This window comes from Anser brachyrhynchus, assembly GCF_964034855.1.
Source record: "Anser brachyrhynchus genome assembly, chromosome: 2".
Lineage (NCBI taxonomy): Eukaryota > Metazoa > Chordata > Aves > Anseriformes > Anatidae > Anser > Anser brachyrhynchus.
In genome coordinates this window covers 26,658,821-26,683,829 of record NC_137695.1, presented here as the reverse complement: position 1 = coordinate 26,683,829, position 25,009 = coordinate 26,658,821, and the positions used below count along the sequence as shown (strand labels likewise).

The 25,009-nt window shown below is 38.2% G+C and overlaps 1 protein-coding gene across 12 annotated transcripts in view; it reads right to left on the bottom strand.

Annotated features, from left to right (window-relative positions):
• Nucleotides 1–25,009, bottom strand: part of PPP1R9A (protein phosphatase 1 regulatory subunit 9A) — a 160,810-nt gene that overhangs the window by 11,582 nt on the left and 124,219 nt on the right. For 6 of the 12 annotated variants that reach the window (XM_080582169.1, XM_080582164.1, XM_080582170.1 and 3 more), the window contains exons 8-16: nucleotides 21,153–21,206; nucleotides 18,559–18,788; nucleotides 17,140–17,236; nucleotides 16,856–17,027; nucleotides 9,815–9,972; nucleotides 8,949–9,249; nucleotides 4,734–4,821; nucleotides 4,560–4,637; nucleotides 1,254–1,452 (exon numbers count right to left, since the gene is read on the bottom strand). In XM_080582169.1, the coding sequence (XP_080438295.1) occupies nucleotides 1,254–1,452; nucleotides 4,560–4,637; nucleotides 4,734–4,821; nucleotides 8,949–9,249; nucleotides 9,815–9,972; nucleotides 16,856–17,027; nucleotides 17,140–17,236; nucleotides 18,559–18,788; nucleotides 21,153–21,206 (1,377 nt within the window). Of the gene's footprint in view, nucleotides 1–1,253; nucleotides 1,453–4,559; nucleotides 4,638–4,733; nucleotides 4,822–7,377; nucleotides 9,250–9,814; nucleotides 9,973–16,855; nucleotides 17,028–17,139; nucleotides 17,237–18,558; nucleotides 18,789–21,152; nucleotides 21,207–25,009 lie in introns of those variants that run through there. The other 6 variants (XM_080582171.1, XM_080582173.1, XM_080582172.1 and 3 more) reach the window with 3 other exon arrangements.

The following is a 25,009-nucleotide window of genomic DNA, read 5'->3' as shown; positions in this document are numbered from 1 at the left end:
CTTTTTAATTGTCTGTGGGAAAAACACAAGATAGCCAAGGCCTGCTAGTAATAATAATGAGAGAGCAGGATGAAGAAAAACTGAACACAACAACCTTCACAGCCTCACAGTAACTGTAAAAGGGTACTTTTTTCCCAAATTGAAAATTATTTTTACATGTTTGTTTAACAGCACAAACAGGATTTACACGTCTAATCCTCATCTTTCTTTTAAAAAGAAACCAGGTAGCTGATTATTATTATTATTATTATTATTTTTTGTCTTGAGACTTCATCCGTGGTCTTCTCTGTCAATCTGACTTGCACGGGCCAACCTTGTGCTGCTCTCCCTTCCATACGGCACAACCACAACTGTGACCTCGCGTGGCTTTGTGCACAGCAGAAGTAAGGTATCACAAGCTTATGGCACCAAAAGAAAAAGAAATACCCGTGGAAACAGCTATTAGGTACGTGCATATGCATGCCTCTGCAGCAGTCAGAGAAATTAGATTTCTGATTCAAATTCCTGTATATACAGTTGAGAACCACATCTGTTTCTTCCTACCAGATCGATATAAAAAGTAAATTGCTACAAGTTAAGAGAATACAGGCAGAGAAATATTTTCCAGAAGTGAAAATAAACACGAAAAAGCTAAGTATAGTACTAGAACTAAGGGTTATTTAATGAGTTATCATGCTGAAATATTCATGCACATAGAAGGGAATAACACAGATGTATTAAATCACAATAGTTCGTATTTGTAGTTCAAGCATCTTCATATATAGAATTAAATCCAACATCCAGCATGCATGACAAGCAGATTTCATTATTGGGGGAGAAAAAGGCAAATGACTGACAGCATACAACATTTCTTCACTTGCAAACATCTCATTTGAATACATTAAAAATGGGTAGGTATTCCCACAGTCAGTCCTGAAGAATGCAGAAAATATCTACAATTGAATACACAAATCTAGCATTTGTTCAGTGGATCCAAATGCTAATTTCCACTGGCACCACTTGCTTTTGTTACAGTACAGCACACCACAGTTAGTTTACTGAATTAATGTACATTAAGAGAAAGACAGAGTAAAAAGGCAGAATGTGGAATGGTACAATGATGGAGATGCTCTGCTCAGATGAACTTTTACCGTACAATGAACACCATGCACTGTTTATTGTAGTACTAACATATTGGCCTGTTCTTTTTCCAGAAACATGAAGCCAATTATGCCACTCAACACAGTGGGAATAAGGTAGTTTTTATTTTCTACCTTTGACCCTTTTTTAGCTGGACTTATATTTTCAGAGGAAGGTTCGGTTGAGCTGGTAGGTGATGGCAGGTTGCTGGAAGAATTGGATCCCTTGCCACTCTCTCCATACCATGTGAATGGTACACAGTGTGGGAGAGAGGAGGATCGCTCTGATAAAGATTTAGTGTTTGCTGATTTCTGCAGCATCTCTCTGGTGTTCCTGTTTAAGAGAAAGGAGCAGGAATTTGTGTTAGAGTAGCAAATACGAAAAAATGCTACAGAGGTAGTTAATTGTAAAAAGAGTGACATTCCACGTAACTGTGACTAATCACCAGAGGGGCATGCAGCTGGTAATGGCATTCTTGAAATCTCTCTTTTGACAAAAGAAGAAAAAAGTGTGTTCTGATTCTTTTTCTAACTCAAGCTCTCTCAGATAACATGTATCCAGCAAATGGGACAGATGCCAACCCAAAAGACCTGTGTTTTATTGTGAACCACCTCTAGTCAAGAAGCCACACGTTGTGCTGGTGCCTTTCCAAGCCCTGGTGGTGTCTCAGCATGATTAAATAGATCAGAGAGCACTGTCCCAAGCAGGCTCTGGTTCCCAGACAGGTCTGGCTTAGATTTGGACAACAGGCAGAACGAACCAGGTGTGCCTGTATCCACTACATAGATGTACCTTGGTTACAACACCTCAATGCTGATAGAGATCTTGATTTCAAAATTATTACATATTAAAAACACTAATAGAAAAACCTATGTAATATCAGTAGCCTGTCTCTTTGTACTAACAAATATTACAAGGGATAATGTGATCAAAGCAAAGGTATCAGTTATGAAATAAAATGCCTGAATTATTGGCATTTTATAAATATTTATATCATGTCAACAACATAGTATGCACATTAAAGATATCTGTTCAAAGTGCCTACATCAAAGAACTTATGCATATGTCATGTTCTCATATTAACTATATCAAGTTATATATTAATGTTAACTAAGCCTGCTTCAGAGCTTGAAATTTGTACTGCCCTTAGCAGCCACCAGCAAACTGCAATCATATAAATCTCCCCTCAGCTTCTACCTTCTGGACAGCTTCTAAATCATGATGAACATAATCCCTAGCTCTGTGTATTGTGAAACCTCTTCTCTGTATGGATGAAATGGAGGTTGTCAGAAGGCCCCCAGGCAGCGAAGCAGAACAAGAACCCTCTCCCCCTTTTGCTTTATAAAGGTAGATATGTCTGACACAGTCCCGTGCTCCCTCCTCATGCTCAGATATTGCTCGAAAAAGGAAAGGAAAAACCAATGATGTTGCCTCAATCACCTAGCGCCAGAATGGGGATTATATACTTTCTGCTTAAATAGGAGATTTTTTTATATATTTAACATCAGTGGTAGTCTTAGGAAATAATTCAGGATTTTCTTCTACACGTTTTGAGTGCTATTTTTTGGCAATGGCAAAATAATGCTTGCAACATACATCTGACAGCACGATTAATCCTATGTCAGTCAGTTGCTCTAATGGACATAAATAATTGTAACAGGATGCTGTCTTTTGATCATTTTCCTTCTTTCAAAGATCTTATGCAGCTTTGGAATGTAAAGAAAACATCCTCACATTTTTCTCAGGCAAATTCTGTGGAGTTACTAACAAAGCAAGTGACAACTGGTGTTTAAAAAGTTACACTGAAATAATAACATTTCAGCTTACAGATGCACAGTGAGGATTATAAATGCTTACAAATTTTGAGTTTGAAAGCAGTATTAAACTTTGTTTTTGGTAACTGCATCCAAACTCAGAAATATTCAGTAACAAACAATACAAATACCTGATTTATCAGATGGTCTAATAAGCAACTGATCATCTTATGCTGAGATCTGCTTCCTCCAAGGAAGATAACTATTGGATCTCACAAGCATCTGTAACATACCGTGTTGGCATTAGGAACACACCAGGTTCTGTGGGGTGTGCTTCCTACAAACAAGTGTATATTCCTTTCTCCCACGCTGTGTTTGATATTTAAATGCTACCCGGTGCTTAATGCCCTGCTAAAGGCACTAGCTGCCTTGCAGCTATGCACAGGTGCAGAGAATTTGGTTTAACAAATCTCTCTTTTCCTCTCTTCCACTAAGGAAATAATGAGCATTAATTGCAGGGCACACTGCAAGCACTTATGCCAGTGGAATTTCGACTACAACAGCTTTTCTGACACTCGCGTAGAGGTGCTGACTGCTGGAAGTTCTCTGAAGATCCTGCCAGATCCGTGCAGAACACGGATATATGCTGCGTTAGAGCATTGACAATTCAGTACAGCGTGCCTAAGGGGTAACTCCGGAGTCTAATGTTTCTTCTGCTTCTCTGATTTTATGGAGACTTGTCACTGGGTCTCCATGTGTTAGACTGTCAGCAAAACTCCACAAACTGTTACATACTGATTTTCAACTGCATACATTTTCTGAGTAGCATTTGAACTCTGCTTTCTTTAGCTAGCTCTTCTACCATGTAGGTTTTCTTTTGCATTATTTCCTGTTCAGAGAGTTTTTGAGTTGCTGTGTCCTTGGGACTTTCAGAATGCATTATGGTTGCTTAGCATTCCCAACACTTAACTGAATGCTTGCCTCTCATACCTGGAACCAGGTACCACCCCCTTTGTCTGGGACTGTGTCAGACTCATCAGTATACAAGGAGAGGCCTTCAGTAAAAATCCACACTAGCTTTTGCAGAAAAGATTTCTTCCTGACATTGAATGTTCATTTATTTATTCATTCAGAGTCTGGATGCCGATGATGTGGTCTCATCAGATCTCACAATTCCTTGCCTGAGAATTGGTGACATGGCCAATGCAGTCAGCATTTTTCCTATCTACTTTCAACTTATGATGTTTACCTTCAGAAACAAACTCTTCTGAAAGCATTCCTGAAGTGGGTGCAGTGAAGTTGTAGTGAATATCTGCTGCTCATCCTCACTCTGGGGGCTTTTTCCAAAAAACATGTGGAATTGTTAAGATTTCTGAATCAATGGTATTATTAACTTATTCTGAGTGTGTATGTATCTTGCAGGCCAGCTCTAATAATATATTTCTGCAAATCCCATCAGTGGATGCAATGGCAGAAGTGATGCAAGCCTCCAAGTGTTTTTAGATTATTGGTTAGTCTTCTCTTAGTTAAGAAATCTAGGTTTGTAAGCTCAGAAGGTTGCCTCAAAGTTTAAAACATATTATCTGAGGGCAGTAGGACTGTTAACACTCCCAACTGCCAGGATGATTAGGTTTTCCCAGTGTTTCTGGCATACCATTTCTTGCATACTCCATCTTTGACCCATACCTACTGCCACAGGTCACCCTAACAGCTTCTTTCTCTTTCCGCTTCTTGCCCTTGTTTGAACTCCTTCTCAAGGGAGCCCTACAACAATATTAGAAAACATTAGGAAATGTTTTTTTCAAATTTTACTTTCATTCCTTTCATTAAAAAGTATATTTTAAGTAACGAAATGCTTACCCAAGATCTGCAAGTTTTCGCTTTAGTTTTTCTGCATGCCCTATAGTAGGGAGAGTTGATCTTGCTGCCTGGGCACATGTGGCACCATCTAGGACACATTCGTACATGGGAGAATGTACATTATTATTTTTAATTGCTACTGATAGCTATTCCACTTTCCATCCATCCAGAACAGTTTGTGTATCTGTTCGTAATTAGATACATGTACACAATTTAAATATGTGCATTCTTCTCATTTTTAAGAAGATGGTGTGAAAAGGAATACAAACAGATTAATAGTTTCACAACTTGAAAATACACATGAAGAAATCTTATTTTAATCAAAGAAAATGAAAAAAAATTGTTTGAGCTTTAATGAATACGTAGTAAGACAAACAACAAAAGGGATTTACAGGTAAATGTTACAGCGAATCCATTTTTGAACTCAGCAGTTCACCTTTTACAGAAATCATGTGGTATGTGCTCTCTACTTCAAAAATGATTGCTGAAATCCTTTCTTGAACTTTGAAGCAGAGGGTACTTCTTATGATGGACAAGCTAGGTGATAGTTATCTGTTAACTACTCAGCTAAAATGAGTATTTAACTTGAAATCCAACCATTTCTATTAATAAAAAAATAAAAATAAAATTAAAAGTATTTTAGTCAATAAATTTGCCCTAAGACCTCTACCAATTTCTGATGGTTTCTACACAAACTGTTAAAACCTGAAGAGGAAATACACTGCAGTGCCCATAAAGTAAAAACAATGACTCTAACTATGCAAAGCACCCTGTGAAATCTACATGGCAGCTAAAACACGCAGCAGCTGAAAAAATCAGACACAGTTTCTGTGATTCTTAAACACAAAGAGTGCTCCCAAATCTTCTAGAGGGAGCAAATGAAGGTCAGTTATTTGTGTCACTTGCAATTTGGTGACTTTACAACGCGACCTCATATTTACAGTGGCTTTTAACCAAAACCACTGCTAGGTTTGTGGATTTCTCCTAAGGAGGCTGACAGAAATTAAGCCCTCAGAATTAGCCCAAAATACCACATGGCAGTGTATGTTGCTTTGTGGATAATATTTGGCTAAGTTTTCATTCAAGTAAAAAATCCAATGTGCAAGTGACTCATAAATCATTATGGAAAAAGCAGGAAAACAAGCCTCTTGAGACATCCATGCTCCAAAGGCCATACTATTTCTACTAACAAATGTTACCTTATGTTAACAAAAGCACTCAAGAACAACTGACAAGTAACCTCATGTCAAAAAAGTCAACAAATAAAAGCTCCCCATGAGGAAAAAAACCAACAGAGTAATACAAAATGACAAAAGGACAATGTCTCTTGAGAAGAAACCCACCCCACGGCCGGTGTGGAGAACCTTAGGCAAGGAGTACTTTGCACTACCTCTACGCTGTGCACACTGCTCTCTTCTCTCCTCAAAGATCTGCTCATGGTTCCTCTTTCACCTTCAACGTATACTTTTCATTTTATCACTGTCGAAATTGCCGCTTTCAAGAATAAAAGATCACAATGCCTCTTTTCACACTCTGTATTCACAGCCAAGCGGGGTTTGGGAGCTGGGGGGTGGTGGGCTTTTGGTGAAACATCTTAATGAAAGTAAATGAAACTATAAGATGCCCCGCTTTAGTGGTGGGCAGATAATAAAAACATTTAGTAACTGGAGGTTTTGCTTCCATAGCAGAGGAAATATTCTGTAGAGCTTGGCAGGGACACGTAGCAGCTACCAGCTACAGCCAGCTCCTGTCAGGCTTTTACATCACTCTGCTCCCACTCACACACAGCTTGGCCCAGCTGGAGCGCTTTGAATCGTGAGGATTTGCTGGGAAAAGCATTCATGCCGGCTGTGAGATATAGGGGAAGGTGGATCAGCTAGGCCCCTGTAATAGCTTCAGCAGAGGTTTAAACCTACAGGAGCTTGCATATGTGGAGGTACATACTTGCTGCTTGACTCGTGGCAGAGGCCACAGAGCAAGACTGCAGGGAGGGACATTTGACCACCCTGGAAGGGCGCATCTTCCCTGACTCCTTCAAGTTCTTCAGAGAGGGTGGCAGAGAGCTGGTTCCTCAGCATAAATCACACACAAGCCATTTAATCTATCACTTTTGGCCTCCGAGAGCTGGTGTAAGTGATCTGCAGATGATGGATGTGAACGGAGCCTAGCCCTAACTTCTTGTCTCAAGGTCGCAACACAGCTGAAGTCAGCCTCACATCAGCAGAGGATTACCCACAGCAGTCACCTCAGCTGCCTTGTCAAACAAGGTTGCACAAAGCAAGCAGAAGTGAAGAAAAAAGAATCAATCGCACTTGTACATGAAAAAGTCGTGCTTAAAAGACAAAGAAGCAAGATTTTCACCATTTTGCAACAAAAGTGATCTCCTGACATTTCAGCTTGTCTACAACATTCAAGATCTCATAAGAAAAAAAAAAGTGTGAGCTTGCTAAAGCTCACATTTGCTAATCAGAGATTAATCAGTGGACATGCATGTGTTCTCTTTCTATCTCTGAAAAAAAACCAAACTAGCTAAACACACAGAACAAATAGAATGACTTTTTATTTTCTGCAATGTTAGCGTTTGACAGCCCAATTAATAATCAATGAAAACAGTAACACTACAACACTTGTTGCAAAACAACCGCTTTAGGATATTGTTTGTAGAACTTATTAAGTGATTTTTTTTTTTTTTAATTTGAAAGAAAATTGCTCTGCTTTAGTTTTCACATACCCATTAGAATCTGGGTGCAGTACTCATTAGAATCTGGATACACCCAAAAGCACTGGTTGTTTATGTAATAATCGCAGTGGGGAAGGCATGATATCCTTCCTTATTTAGACATGGGTTATTTTTCAAACCTAAATTGGGAAGGAAAAAGCAACACACCAGGTGGAATATAATACCCTATTCCTTATACTATAAGGCTAGTCTCCACCAAATTTTTATCAAGATATTTTTTATACATCAGATGTAAATGCAGGAGTTATGACCCCATTGATAGAGTAATCGCATGCTTACGATGAGGAGTCAGGAAAGTCATGTTCTTATGTTCACACCCTTATTTTTCACTTGCAAAATTCAGGCTCGGAATTTAACCCTGATTCATGAAGAAGTATACAATTAGCAACTATACAATTAGACTAGCCATTTCAGATCCAATCTAAAAACTCCAGCATATATTAACCTATTCTAAGTTAGTCAAAACTCCATTAATCTGTCTTTAAAGAATTGGTATGAGAGCCCTGTATGATGATGAAGAAAACATAGGTTGTAGATGAATGGCAAGTCTTTTCATTTACACGGACAAACAAAAATCCTCATCAGGTTGTTCTTTTCAGTTAATTCCACTTAGTCAAAGACTATTCTGAACCTATCCAGGCCTATTCCTGCAGTTCTTACTCATAAACAATTTTATCACGTATTTTAGCTGATGTTACAGTTAGAGAATGCAATGTGCATAGGCAAGAATACTAATGTGGTGTAAATTGCTAATTCTGACTTTGCAAGACATCTAAAACAGAGGGCTCAGAGTTCTGTGCAATATTGTATTGCTAATGCATTGAATAAACAAGTATTTGAGAAATGGACCTCAACTAGGTATGATTGCATTGTGTTTCATCCAGTTTACATTCAAAGAATCTGAATGAAATAAATAACAATGTGGCCAACTTTTCTAACAAATCACTCCTTTTCTTTCTATAAATGCAGAGTCCCCAGCCACTGACCTCTTGTTTAATCTAGAGTCTGTTGCCTCTCTGCAATTAAAAGCTACAATCTGTTACTCTTGCTTTACACTCTTTCTGACCCTCCAAAAAAAGCATCTAGCAGTGCCAAAATCACATCATTCAAATAAGTACAATATGTTAATCCTGTTTCTAACACAAAGATGTCCTGAGGCCCAATAATTTTATGTTTTGAAAAAAATAGAGAAGATTTTCTTAAAGGCAACTTCCCCATATCTTTTTCAGAGTTCTAAGAAAGAAAAAAAAAAAAGAAGAAGAAGAAAGATAGCTGTTCCTGAACTCATTTTAACTTTGTCCTTTTCTTATACCATCATACGAGGTCAACTGCAATTTTCTGACTTCCAGGTAAACAAAAGAAGTTATGAGAAGATGGCCTTCTAGTTGCTACGGTTGTACTACACAATAGAAGTTCATAAATTAGATGTAAGTGAGCAAACTGATGCACCAATTTATTGTAAAAAATAATAATACCTTTATCTTGCAAAACATTCCTGCCAGATGGGTGACGCAAAGGAGATGCTTCAGAGCTGTGCCCAGATTTTGAAGGAGAGGAAAGTGGAGTGTGTCCCCGAGCATACAGGGAGAGGACACCTCCTTTGTGCTGCTGTCCTTCTTCTTGGTTTTCAGTTAGGTTGTCAAGAGAGATTGCTGCACTGCTAGCCACTGGGGAGAGGGAGGAAGCACCAGAATCTGATGCTGGTGAGGATGCTCTCATACATATGGGCAGTGGTGATTTTGAAATGTGCATGGGACTACTGTAACTGTTTGACGGCTGTTGGTATAAGAGATTATAAAGCAGGTTATACCATTTAGTAACCAATCAGAGCAAGGTTTACTTTGAACATGCACTTCTTTTATTCATTATTTATTCTTCTATTTGTTAGATACACTTTAGCAATTCATGTCATTCATTACCTTTTAATACCACATAGTGTTTATTGATATTTGCTTTCAGGCAGAAGTCAGAAGCAGATAAAACAATGAGTAAATATCATATCAATTGTGTTAACAAATTAACAAACAGAGAAATGTAGGACTTAAGTTCCTTCCACCTCCTGCGTAAATTAAAGAACCCACTTTGCATTATAAAGCACTCATAAATCAGGAAGGCCAGGACTCCTGTTAAAAACAGAAAAAAACAACCAAAAACCCAGGTGTGCTGACTCAAAGGAGACTGGACTCACACATCACTCAAGGGCATTCATAACGAACTGGCCACAGAGGAATGCATACTGCCTGTGCTACAATGCAAGGACAAAGACAGAGGATGAAAAGACTTACAGGGGCAATCTAGCATTCCAGAGGAAGCCTGAGAGAGAGGGCAGAGTCCTTCTCACCTTTCGTTCAAGACTGTCCTCTCCATCAGTTGAACTGATGCTGTCATAGAGCCTTGTTCTCGTCGGCCTCTGACGCTTGTTCTTCACGGAAAGCTGAGCTCGAGTTTTCAGAGCTTTGGAGTCCAGTCTCTCTGTTTCTGGCACTGCTTCATTGAAATCTGTATGAGAATATGATTTAAAGCTGTTTGTAAAATATATATCTTTTGGAATTAAACTAGTTTCTCCTAAGATATGACCTGCAATTGCTAACACATGCACTTTGCATGTTTTACTCACATGTGTATTTTTGGAATTGCTAATGGACATGCAGAAACCTAAACCTAAACCACTGACAGATCCAGATCTAGTAGCTGCATCACAATGAATCAACTGCAGAATTTAAAATTCAATAGGTTATTCCCAATGTTACGTGGGACCACAGCAAAACAATGTAGTTGTTAAGCACAGCTGCACTAGCCCAGAGAGCAGGGCCACTGTACTCCCCCAGACATACTTGCATGCGCTTGGTCTACAGAGTGCTCCCCACTCACAGCTTTAAGCAAAGCAATCCTCACATCACTACTGTTCAACAGACATTTTCCAGCATCTGGATGAATATATCGGTTGAGACCTAGTAGGCCAATTCATTTATTCCCAGTCCTGCCTTTCTGAGCCACCCAGAGGACATACTGGACTGCCACTTCCTTCGACAGCTGCCTCACTAAGCGTTTCCCTTATAACTTCACCAGTTTTGCAGGCTGCTTGTTGAATTACAAAAGAAATATCCAGAGCAATCCTCAGGCTGCTCTACATGTTATCATAACCAGAATGGCTGACAAATTTGAAGAACATGACTTGCTCTCTCCTGTACCAAGTGCCCCCCAAATAGCCTTGTACAATATGTGCAAATTATAGACGAGCAATGTCTGCAGTCAGTAGCACACAAAGCGCGATACATCTAATATCCAAATAATCAGATAACCATTTGGAATTGGATTGATTTACAAGCAGCCTTTTTCAGGATTATGAAACAAGTACTAAACTCATTCCTTTGGACCTTTGGACAGTGAAACAACTTGCTTGCTCTGTCACAATATCCCTCACAGGGGGGGACAGCAGAGAGAAATCTCATCCTCTTCTGGATGCTGAGGTAATGCATTGTGCAAAGTTATATGTGACAATGCAAATAAGGTGCCCAATTGTTTGCTCAAACCCTTCTGCAAGCAAAACCACCTTTTTATTAGTACTGGCAATCTCATTTGTTATTTCCTCCCTTATTGCTCTGTCCTCAGCACTATCATCTCCTCTTGCAGATCCTTCTTTGCTTTATTCAGAGTTCCTTCAAACTCCAAAAACTTAAGCGAACTTAGCTAAACTTAAGTAAAACGTTGCTGTCAGCACCATGCCTCATGGTCCCTCATACAAACCAATTAATACGAGCCACCTGACACAAATACAGCCTTGCCTCACTTGCTCTAAGATCACATCAGAAGCTCCTTTCCTTAGTGGGAGTCTAGAGGCCGCAATTATTATCATGATTATCACCATGTACTGTAGTTCTCTGTTTCCGACCTTCCAACAGCAACATATTTTGGCAAAATCATTAGCGAGGTAGCGTTACAGCTTTGCAGAAAGACCCCAGAGAGCTGAAATAAATTTTCACTGCAGGCAATTGCCAGAGATGTTCAATAAAGTTTATCATGACAGTCAAAATGGAATGGAATTAATCCACCCGGGAGATCCATGAAAGGCACCCTGAGTTATAGCCATTCAAGACAGGAATGGGAAGGCCATGTGCTGTATGCGTACATGACAGAAGGGACTCAGTTTCTACCTGATCAACTAGACAAACAACTATATTGTGTTCGGCAGGACATGGACTGTTAGGTCTGTTATTACTGTTATTATGCTGATCTAATAGCTCAAAACCCTCTGAGAGATTTACAACAAACAGTAATTATCCTAACAAAAATTAACAAGACAGTCACCAGAGGACCTGTGTGAAAGCTGGGAGATGTGCTCTACAGTCCCGTTTCTTAACCTCTACTGAGCTGCTGTGCTTTCTGAACAGCTGGGGTTTGTGTAGATGTTGTATTCTACCACATTTACTTTAAAAGATCAAAATGCAAAGGAAATCCAAAGCTGCGTTACTTTTATATATCATCATAAAAGAGCTGGACACTGTCACTCTCACACCTACTCCCTGTTGTCTTCATACATATAACTTTCTGCTGGAAAAAAACAAGAAATTCTGTTTCATCAGTTTTGAAGACAAAGTAGTATTACATATTTCCCCTTTCATCTGCTGCTCTAACACCATTATGTGATGCATGAAAATTGGAGAAATATTTCATATAAAAAATGGAACCAAGAAGCCAACTCTTCTGCCTAGTTTCAAAGTTGCCCCAGTCAAGAATGCCTTGTGAGGAAAGTATACTAAACACTTCATCTATGACTTGCCTCTACAAATAGAGCTGACATAACTGCTGTTTGCTTAGCTATCAATCATCTATTCAAATGAAATCTGAGTATTTCAGCAAATTTAACATTTTTAAGGCCGCAAGAAGGCAAAACATTTTTTTTTCACATTTTATGCCAGACAAGAAATAGATTATTATGGTTTCAACCTTCTTTCTTGTTCGGCAATCCTCAAAGTACAGATCAAATCAGAATCCGTTATGCTAATTTAGTTGTCTAAGTACTGCATTCCTAACACACTAATTAATTAGCAGCCGATCTTACTGACATCTTTGCTTTAAACAAAGAAATTTAGCTTTAAACAGAGACATCTTAGCCTTGCTGAATCCAGCAACTTTCGTAAAGCAGAAAATTTCCCACTGCTTTCCATGGCATTGTGACCCTCATTCTCAGAGACTGTGATTCAGCCGTGGGTGGAAAGAGCTTGGTGACTTACCACCGCCACCAAAATCGAGAGTTCTTGCTCTCCCTTCTGTGGCCACAGCCCCTTGCTCTCAGTGACACCCCTCCAGCCCTTCAGAGGATTTGGACCACAGCTCCTCTGCAGGCTGACTGAAACGCGTGAACCAGAAGAAACTATCCGATTTTAGTCTGACACTCCAACTTCTTCCCTTCGTAAGTCAGTTTTCTGTTGTTTTGGTGAATCGAATGAGTGCACCAGGTGTCCTAGTGCTAGAGCAGGACATTGGATGAGGCAGAACCATGTGGTCAGACAAAGGGATGGTGTGGGGTCTCCCGTTTCAACAGTGATGAGCTGTCAATTTAGCTCAAACTGTCTCTTGAAATCAGAGCCACAGACTGACTTAGTAAAGTCCATTACATAGCTGAAGAGTAAGACTCATTCAAAACTCACTTCTTTTTGCAGATCAATGTTGTCTTAAAGCACTGCAAGATTTCCAGCAGTCTCGCTTTTTTTCTCTGTGTTGAGTTAAACTCTAGATACAGATGAAACTAGAAAATTGTGTAAAATTATGTTTCTGACGTTATTTGATAGGATACCTGTCTATTGTCATGATTTGACCTTCTCAGGTCATTTTTTCTTTCAGGTGCACACGCTCCCATCCATTCATTCTGTTCATTGCTCAAATTATGCAAACCATCAACGTGGTACTGCGAACACTTATTTAACTAAGTGGTCACGTTGGCCTTGTTTAAGCGAATCACCCCCTGGGCCTGGAGGTTGCTGCTCCCTCCATGCCAGAGCCGGGCTGCGAGCTCTCAGAGCCAGCTCTCAACTTAACCTTGGTTCAGCCTGCTGCAAAAAAAATTGTTCAAAAGCATCAGGAAGGGCATTTTCCTAAGAATCTTCTAGCACACTTGGCAGCACGATAAATATCTCAGAGGAAAGTTATAACAGGGTCGACATTGCTCACAGAAACACTCTAACTGGACTTTCTTTCAGCGGGCCTTGAACCCCTCCACCGCAAAGGGCTTCCCTCTGCATTATTTCAGTACCACTGTGGAGTGGGAAAATGTCCTCCCACTGTGTTTCCATTATACAGGCTGATAGATTTCAAAACCTCCTTCTGTGAACTGATGCATCCCTGAGCATCCCAGGACACTCAGCACAACCATCGAAGCGGCTCAAAGGGGCATTTGGACAGAGATCAGCAAGGACTGTCCAAGCTGGTGTCGACACTGAACTGTCCAGATTTCAAATCCTTGGCTCCTTCCAGATCATCTGTGAATAGCTTGATTCTCTGCCGTGGACACAGCTTGTGACCACTAGAACTGAAGACTTCATCAGCTTTTCTGTACTCTCAGAACAAATCAAATATTTGTAAAAGAAACACAACCTGCAGGCTTCTGGTATTCCAATGCAAAACAAAGGACTCTGGGCTGTAACAGTTCTGATTTCTCTCTGTAGCTTCCACTGATGTTACTGGAAGCCCCTCACTATCAGGTTATGTTACAGCCCGAGGAGCCAGGCTGTCTGACGCGGTGTCCCCACGGCCAGACCACCTACGGGCAGGGACAGCCGTGCTCCTGCGGGCATGGCAGGCAAGCGCATCTGTTGGCTAGACCCACATGTATTACAACACAAGAATATAACAGACACCTCGGTTCACACTGAAGTGAAAAATGACATGTGCTTGTATCGTTTTAATTAACAGGATACCTGAAATATGTATTTTTACATGAGCTGATTTTTATGGAAGGCCTAGCTGCAAGCTTCAGGGTAAAAATGACAGGATGTGGCTGCGCACATGCAGTCTCATCCTACAAACCTAAAGCTGGGGCCGAACAAGAAGTGTGCATTATATTCTTTGAATAAAAACTAGAAAAGAGATGGCAGTGCTTTTATCAATGTCACGAAGATGCACAACACACTGTGCACTCAGGGAATCCCGATCAACCTCCAGAGACATCATGGGCTCCTCCTCCTGCCCTCGACAGCTCCTCTGCGAGAATGCATGGGGTGATCAGTTATTACACATATTGCCAGACAATGACAAGTCCTTTTCTTAAAGGCTTACATGGGAAAAACATGAAGATATAGGCTCTGTCTGTAAATGCTAAGTATCACTGCCTTACAGACCAACACAGACTTCAGACACTCCGATATAGAACTTACTGGCAAAAATATAAGGAAGTCAAAGAGTGCTACAGCATGCTTACAGATCTCTTTATTCTAAAGAAGTCCTTTTTCTCTTATTAAAAACACAAATTCAGCCTGGAATCTAAGATCTAACTATGGCTTTTCTACTTTCAAAATATCATTGATGACTATCTGTTTTTTCTATCAAAGAATTTGTTTTTGTATTCAGGTGGTTAAATTTGGGCAGTTTTAAATTCACAGATTGCCCGTTCTAGCTCTCACTAAACACTGGTTAACATTTTCCCAGGGGAATTTTGTCCCAGTGAAAAATTGCAGCTCTTAGAAATAGAAAATTTTCATGAAAATATATCGATTAAAAATTTGATTAGGAAGTACTGACATAGAGTTTTAATACTTTATAAAGATGCTTTTTGATTTTTTTTACATGTAGAAATTCCTTTCAAATTGTATACAAACAATAAAAAGTCTTATCAGAATTTAATTTTGCAGTCTTAGTGAAACAGAACATTCCACTGAACCGCACAAGGTACATATTGAAGAGGATGTCTGAGAACGCATTTCAGCTCCTGAGCCGTGGATGTGTGCTGACACTGCTAAAAATGTAAACATGATTTCTGGGAGGCAGGTAAACAAAACACACTTTCCTTCCCTGATGCGATCTACTTGTAATGCTTACTGAGTCTCTATGCAGAAATACAGACTTGTCACCCTGAGTGCTTTCCTGAACTTCAGAGACTTCAGGATAATAAACACTTGCTAGAAAGAAAAAGCTATGTGGAGATTTGTGGAAACCAATTCCACAAGGTCTGTGTATCACACAAATACTGTTTCAGAATGACAAGCCCTTTTTTATGTACATATATTATGTTAAAATATAATTCATATTGATTTGTCTGCAGAGCAATACTCAATTTGCTACTCCACACATGAACTAACTGCTAAAATAGCAATTTTAATAAAACACCCCTGGGATTGCTGGAAATCAACTTAATTGGTAGTGCAATGCATTTTTCTTCACCAGAAAAATAAATGATATTATAGATTACTGAAAATGAAAATATTTCTAGGAATGAACTCTGGTGCTCCCTTGTCATAACCCCAGCACCTGATTTCACACTGTCACTAACTACACAGTAACTATTGCTCCTGCACCAAACAATTTCATTCCAATGCTGTGAATCTAACATTGGCTTCAATTCTGCATATACCTCAACAGTAAGGAAACACTTGCAGTTACAGAACTTAAAACTCTAACTAAAGCTATGAAAGTTATGTGTGTATTTTTACTGGCACAGTCTGAAAAAATAACAATTTAGGCAAAACAAGTAAAGGTTACAGTTACCCTGCCAACAGAATCACAGAATCATAGCACCTATCCACATCTTACCATTACCATAAGTTGTTTTGGCTCTTTGATAATGTAGAACAAAGTCTAACAAATCTTATGCTGTAAATCAGGCTGTGATATAGACTGCTATTATTTTAATGAACGAACCAGGAAAGATTTTGCATTTTGTTCACAAAGGGCTCCATCCTGAGAAATGGTGAGCTCTACCTACACAGCTGCTTTTGATGTTACTACCAAGGTGGGATCAGAACCTTACAGAGATACATTCAAAATACTAAATTTAAGCTTGTTTTTTTAATTCTTGTAACTTCGTTCTTGTTTGATCTTTGGTGATTGGGTAATTAAGGATGAGTTTAGGAATGCAAGAAAGCACAATTTTCTCCTATTTTATTAACACAACAGAAATCGTGGAATTGAACCTACATGTTGATGGCATCTCACTGAAAATTCATTTAAGCTTTATGAAATCAACAATGGTCTTTATTAGCACATGCTAGTCACTTCCATTTCTTAATGAATATTCATTGTATAGTTATTCTGGAACTCTCTATTGTCATTATTTGGTGAACTCTGGAATAACAACAGCATTCCTGTGTTAGTGTTTCCTTTAAATCCTAAATGATAACCATACTATTTATGTACACATTACAAGAGTAATGGGTTGGTTCAAACAAACCTTGACTTAAACCATCCAGACAGGACACTTGCTTAGTATCTAGATTTTCCACTGGATCTCCTCTAGAAACTTCTCCAAAAGATGTCTGCCTTTCAAATATGTTGTTGTTATTGTTAACCTGGCTCCCGTTTTGCTTCAGTAGCCTGAAAACTTCTGATTCCAAGTCTCGTATCTGAAAGAAATTCAACACATTTTTACCTATAGCACACACTCATCTAGGTTTTTTTCTGTATTATCAGACAAAATTGTCTCATTCACCAAACCAATGAGTAAATAATACTCACACGAGCTTGTAAGCCTTGAACCTCTGCAAGATGTGCTTTCTCCAAATCTTCTATTTTCTTTCGTTCAGCTTCCTGGCGTTTGATGAAGTCAAGTTCTCTTAGGGAAAAAAAAAAAGAAAAAGACGTATTTGCTGTCATCAAAAAGCAATCAGATTCAAACAGAAAATAAGGTGTTCTGGTGTACTATATGTTAGACTACGCATCAGAAAATTCTGTCCTTAACAAATATTTTACTATTAACCTAAAAATAAGTATGAAACTGCAATTAGGACAAAATGTAAACAATTATTTATCATTCTACATCAATATGTTATGTGAAAATACAGAAATTTAAAAAGTAAAAGTCTCCATTCTGCTGTGGGAAATGGGATAGAATCTCTGTTTTATGAGAGTATGACTGTACTTTTTCAGTGAAAGGAGAGCCACAAGTTTTCAGGTACAAATTTAATTTTCTAGTAAGTTTTAAGGAAATCTGTTAGGTGTTTTTAGGAGTCTAAGATAGTTAAAAACAACGGACTACATCTTTTACTAATATAAAGTGGAATAGCAACAGAAAAGCTATACAAGCTCTATCTATCTATTTTTCCTACTTCCTTTTACTTTGAAAATCTAAGGCACTTATGATAAAAAGCACACGACATACCAGTTAGTTCTGGAACAGTCACAAAAGTCCAATATGGGTAATGACATTTTGAATATATATATATTTTTTTAATGGGACAGGATATTTACTTCTACACTTCCAGTTTTCACTTGACATTGCTGTACATTTTTGAGTTTTCTTTTTAAAATGACCACGTTTCAGCATTAATTAAAAAATGCTGCACAAAAGAATGTTTGGTGAATGGAAACCATAATAGAAATGTAAGATGTTGTTATTCTTGCTAGCCATCAGGGAAAGGGACCATATGAAACAGAAAGGGGCAGGTAACCATCAGCTAGCTCAACAGCTCAAATAATCCTGGCATCTACAAGAGGAAGAAAAATAAGATGGAAAATGTAACAAAACAAATTGCTTTTGCATTTTACATTAGTACAAAGCAGGAGTGAATCCAGCTGATATGTCACTATAAATTGCAGCAAACATTTCTAATCAAATGCTCTACTATGATTACTCTTGGTTATTTGCAACCACATTTAGTTATCTACTAATCCTGAAACATTCCAATGTGGAATAAAACAGAATAAATCTTTCTTTAGTTATAGTTATATTTTTCAGCAATACTAAACTAATACTTGAATAATACTAACATTTTTGTTTTCAATGAAGAACTTGTGGTTTTCATGATATAAAAGTGAAAAATGTTGTTTAGCTTACAGGAATTCAATAGTGGGTTGGTTTCATATATCAAAATATATCATATACATGTTTCCTATCTGGCCACTAATTCATTTGCTGAGCCTGGCGTAGCTGCTTACTTTTGCTGAAAATCCTTTATTAATTTCTTTGCCTTGTTATATTTCTTCTCCAGAGCCTGATACTGGCTTTGCGTCTCCTTGAGGTGCTCATTCACTGTGTGACACAGGGTTTGTGCCTCAATCCAGTAACTCTCTAATTTCATCATCCTCTCCTTATTCTCCTCAATGTTCTGCTGCAGCTGGGTCTTCTCCAGTTCCCACCTCACCTTCTCATTCTCAGCTGCCTGCAGCTGAACAAAACAGTATAGATGCCAGTCAGTAAAAGGGTGCAAAGTGCAGCCTAATAGATTAGGATGAGTTCAAACAACAGGAATAATGAAAATCACTGATTAACTATAAAAGTAATATGCCAGCAGAAAAAAGAGCATTTCAAGACTAATACGTACACTGATACATATGTTATTCTTTCTCATAAAATGAAGTAGAACCTTTTCTCTGTTTTACAGTGCGGCCTCATTGATTCTCTGAGATACACTAACACATTTTAAAACGTCAATAGTGGAGTATTTATGTAAACTGCAGGGTCAATCAGCCAGCACTGCTAATGAATTTTGCTCTGTGTATCTTGCTTAGGTGTCAGAAAGCTTCCATACCCTTTCATAAGATGGGTAAAACTTCATATTTGAGGAGGAATTCCATATTTAAGAACCATTTGGAAAGCAACAGCAAAAAAACACAATTGTGTCTAATCTATCTGCTTTTTCCCCCAAATTAGAGATTCTATTGAAATCTTACAATGCCTTTTTTCATATCATAATCTTGCTTAGTCTAGAAAGCCAAACAAAAGAGGCTGGAAGTAGAATAGAAAATTTAACATCAGGTCATAACCTAGGATTATTTTCTGTTTAAGCAGGCATTGAGTTTTGCATCTAACACTGAAACTACGCCAGAATTATTATGAGGACAAAGAGAACCTGTTATATTACTCTTGTTTTCTTTAAACTTGCTTACCACGTTGTAAGGAGCTAATCTTAAAAGGAAAACATATCCTTGCTGTTGTAGATTCCTGCTCTTAAAGGTGCGAATTCTGCCAGACATATCAGAACTGTTTAACTTTCTGATCAGTGTGGTTCCACTGCTACGTCCACTATTTGGCAAGTGAAGTCCAGTGTCTTTTTCCAAGTGACCTCAAAGAAGCCTGAATTTTACTGCTGAATTTATAATAACCCTTAGTGCCTGTGTAATGTTTTTTTTGTTGTTGTTGTTATTTTTTTGGTTGTAGTTAGGTTTCTTAATTTCCAAAAACTAGTTGCAAGTTTCAGCTTTTGGCACCAAATAAGGTTAGGGTTCAGGGTAGGGTATTTTTGCTCCCAGAATTTATGGAAGGAAACCCTGTCTTACACATCCCTGTTTACTTATCAAAACTGCTTCATTTGCTCTAGGCAGTTCTGCTCGCACCACGGACGATGCACACAAAACCAGAATAGGTTGTTTGCAATTTTAGTAGTAACACACACATAACCTAGCCACATTTTCTTTGGCTCTATTCAAAACACCATGTAAAGAAAGAAGTCCAACACAAAAAGATGTATTAACCCTAATCTTGCAAATGGATTTGCACAGATGAATGTTTACACCCACGCCATGAAGTCAGTGGGGCTTGGCACAATCCCAAGGGATTGACCAAGCAGCTCCAATTGTTAGATTGGAACTGGAAAGTAGACAGGAGAAAAGATTTTTGACTTTTTGAACTGAAATAGTACAACAGAAATTGTTATTACAGAAAATGGTTGCATTCAGAATTTGATTTTAACAATACTTAATGCAAATTTGATAAACGCTATGCAAAATGCATGGTGAGTGCAAATGGTTGCTAGAAAGAAATAATCATCTAAAATATTTTTCTGAAGTACAATTTTCTCTTTGTCTTCCTTTTATTTCCTTTATAATGTACTCAAACTGAAAAAGAAGGATGTTATTATAAAACCTAATTTTACTCAACAACAGAATTATCAGTTGACTTCCCATAAAGCTTATCCTAATACAAAAATACAATTTCTTTTTATTGCTATTGCAAATTCAATCTAATAACCAGCAACCAATTGTGAGATGTTTTCTGTTAAGCTGGTAAGAACACCTAGAACATCTATTAAAGAGAACTGCAACAGTAAGAAACAGCTCTTTTTCTTCTGTATATAAAACAGAGTTTAAATTTAAAACCTTTAAATATTTTTTTAAATGTCGAAAAAAGGAAACTAACATAAACAGGATATCTTAACATCACTAGTAAATAAAAAATCTACTAACTTAGGCTTGAATATTCAATCCAAATATAATCTAAAAACCTGAGAAAATGCATTAGAATTGTAAAGCTAGAAATCTGCTATTTAGTCATTACGATATTCCTTAAAATGTATGTTTAATTGAAGCTACACAAGTTGGCAGTTTCTCTTAATAGCAGCACTTAAGATTTTACTTGAAACTTTGAATAGAGAATATACAGCAAGACAAGATTTAGCTGAGCCACTGTGTTTCTTAATCTGCCTTTAATAAGGACGTTGATTTCTCCACCCACATAAAGATACATGTCTTCAGATCTGATTTTGCATGAGAGGAAAAAAATCAGCGTGTATTAACTGCATATTGATTCTTACCTTCGTCTTCAGCTTCTGAATTTCAGCTTCTGTAACTGCATGTTTGATTTGCAACTAAAATTGAAATATAAAATAAACAAGTGAAGTCACAGAGTACTCCAGTATTTTTAAAGCCTGTGCTGCAAGTTGAATACCTTATTACACAGCAGAAGGCCTTGAAGAGTGCTGCAGTGCAGTAGATTGTAAATTAAAATGTCTAGCTTGCAAAATGACTCAGACTGTGCAATCTAATTAAAGATAGGATGCCATCTAACCACTCATAATTTCAAATCAGAACATCCAATCTGTTTAGCAAAACCAAATGTCTTCTGCTTAAAAAAAAAAAAAAGAAAAAAAAAAGATGTTATCCTGCTGGGCTTTGCTCTCCTCTGATGTGAATGTGAAATATGTCCCAGTGCTGTCAGAAAGTCCCTCGATACTGATTAAAGCAGGCATATTACAAAAGAGCAAATACAGGAATAAGTGATTTAACAACTAAGGGAATTGGAAAACCTTGAGGGGATGACTCCACATGTTTGCTCCACGCAAGAAAAAAGGTAAATTGATGCTATCCTTCCCCACCATTAACTTGAGTTACTCCGCTCAAGCTAGCTAATTTCAAGTGAGAGCAGTTACACCGGGAAGCAGTAAAAAAACAGGAAACAGCATACAAGCACACAAAATGACTGCAAGTAGATTAACAGCCCCGGCATTGTGCTAAAGGTTGTATTTACATTGCCAAGCACCGTGCCACAATAACAGGGGATCTGTGCAGGGAAATGGTGGGTGCTGAGGACCTGGCACCCAGCTGCACGCTTTCCAGGGGATTTCTTTTGGATTAACCTACATCAGTCTGCTCCCCCCGAAACATCTTTGAGTTTAGTTTCACCCCAGAGGATTAATATTTGCCTGTTCCAGGAATACTCTGAAGTAGAAACTGAAGCACAGCTTCCAAAGTGTAACCACGATCCCAACGGAAATGATCATATACATGCACGTGTCCGACAGCGGCCTGCACCCGAATCCCTGCTGCTTTACTGCTTAAGGCACGCGATGCTGACAAACTGCTGGCAGGCCCCCAAACCCTACATCTAAAGCACTGTTTAATGTGAACCAGTGACTTGTGTGTTGTCGGGTGAGGAGCAAGGGCACGGGCAAAACCCGAATTTAGCTTGAGCTAACACTGCAGGGAAGACGAAACCTTAGTTCATTATTTATGAATACCAGGAATAGTTACGGAAAAGCATGTTTTACACGGTGGTTACTACTCTTACAAGACTAAAGGAAGCCTTTGGGAACAGTTTATGTTGAGCTACTGGTGAGCCTGAGGGACTTGCACTGAATCACAAAGTATCACCTCTTACGGAAGCAGTGGTTACTTTCTCAAAGGCCAGGCTGTTATTAAAAAAATAAATAAAAGAAGGTACAAACGGTTCAAAAGAGAAGTTCTTTTGGAGAAGAGGAATAATTTTCGAAATAGCAGGAGTTATCACAGAGCTGATTGGTACAAGCATCCTTGAGACAGGCCTAGCTGCTTTTGAAGTTCCATTTTCAGGGCACCTCTTGAACCCACTTCTTGCGGCAGCACAGGACACACATGCTGTCAGACAGTTTGGTTTGCAAATCAGCCTCAGCTGATCTAGCGGATAAGCCAAGTCCCTGCTGCTGGAGCATTACTGAATTTATTATGGGAGGAATAAAGGAGGCACTCATGCAACTGGTTCCACCTGAAGAACGGTTCAGAAATCTCCTTCCACCGGTCATTTCTTGATGTCTCCAGAGGAGAACGTGAGCATTTCTAGTCCCTAGGGTTGTCAGCTGTTACTTAAATTGACCTGACTTTGCATTAAAAGTATTATGAATGCTCTGGTGCAAGAGGTTACTTGCAATTTTTGAGCTCACTCAAGCCAACCTCTGCTCTGTAACTTGCAGAGACATTGATAACTCATTTTTCTAATTTTTCAATTTCTGTTGGTAGTGAAAAGCAACGACAAAAAATTACGAAAGAACAATCTCAAAATGTTATGGTGTTTATATAATGCCCAGACCTTTGCTTAGTTCAGGTCACTGAACCTCACATTCAAAACCTCATTGTTTTGGAGTGAGGTAAAATCAGGGGAAGGATGGACAAGATAGACTTTGCCCTTTGCACAGTTAATAATGAAATCAAAAGGCCAAGACTCAAAGCCTTAGGCTACCTGCTCATAATCCATCCCCATCTCTAAAAATCCCACAAACCAGTAAGCAGCATTTATACAGCTTATTATGACATACAAATAAACTCCAAATTGTTGCATAAATGGCAATCTGCTCAGGTACAGATGGTTTTAGCAGTTATTTTTACGCTCTCTGTTATTAAGTTAAAAAAAATGAATACTGAGCACCCAGTTGGATCATTGAATCTGTACATGGTACAGCAGATCCCGCTGAGGCAGAAGAAAAAAGACACTTTCCTGTCAAACAGACAAATGTATAAGGTGGACAACTAATTATGCCTGCAAAATATATGAGAAATACTAACACACTTATGGGTTAGACTGAACAATGGGCAAGGTGAATGATTTGACAAGCAAATTTGGACTCCACAGTTAAAAATATTGATGCAAGTTTTCTAACAGGACAACAAATATACTTTATTCCATGTCCTATATAAAGCCAGACAAATTCTTGACAGATATTATTTTGCATTTTTGTTTCCTAAGTCAATATAAATCTGTGAAGGCTTCATTTTAACAAAAGATATTTTGAATAATTTTTGGCAAATTAAATTTCAAAGATGTCTTAAAAGCTGATTTTCTTTAAAACAATACAACTTTTTTTAATATACTGAAAGAGAATATCTTGAATTCATCTAAGACTGCAAGAGGTAGAATGTGATGAAAAGCTATTTTCATCACATCAAAACAATACAACTTTTTTAAAAAAACAATATTTTCATCATCAAAACAACACAACTTTTTTTAATATATTGAAAGAAAATAGATTGAATTCATCCACGACTGTGAAAGGTAGAATGTGATGAAAAGCTAGTAAATGTTAAATACCTGGAGTACAATGGGAATGATAGCACCCAATAGAAACAAATAATATACATAAATTATTTTGTATAGTCATTGCATGTAATAATGTTATATATATGATATATTATAAATAATTTGCATATAATAATCTCTTTTCTATAGATTTCATTAAGATGTGTGAAATATAACATCTGATTCTTACATAAGATGTCCCTTCTCCCTACAGATCTTGTCCTTCTTTAACCATCACAGCTAAAATAAAGCTTCTAGCTCTTTCTATAAAAGAAGTTAAGGACAATCAGTCTCATTTTTTCTGTTTTACAGCCAGGAAAACAAGACACGCCGAAGTAGGGTGATTCACCCAGGAATGCCCACCTCTATTCTGACTTCCATTCCAAAAGCTAAGCATTTTCAAAGTATTTGAGCATATTTTTCTTTGCAAATACTGAATTCAACTAATTAGGTCAAACTATTACGTTTAAAGATTATGTCCAACCTACTTGTTTAATACTTTCGTTAATCTCCACAGTAAGAACAAGAAAGAACAGTTATTCTTTAAATACAATTCCAGAAAACACTGTGTGGGCTTGTGCAGTGTGATCGTGAACAAGTCCTCTAGTGTTGAAGAAATTCAGGGCAAATACCAAGAAAAATACATGCACGCACTCTGCAAGAGCCAACAAAACGCAGCTGTGTACTGTTAAATACAATCAGCAAAACAAAAGTGGCATGCTCCTAACAGCGATAACTGTGTGGGTTAGTGAAAAAGAGTCCACTCTTACGCAGGAACATTTAATGTTTTCTCAGGCTCTTATCCACACTTAATCTGGAGGATTCCAGAATCCCTTCGTCCGAATT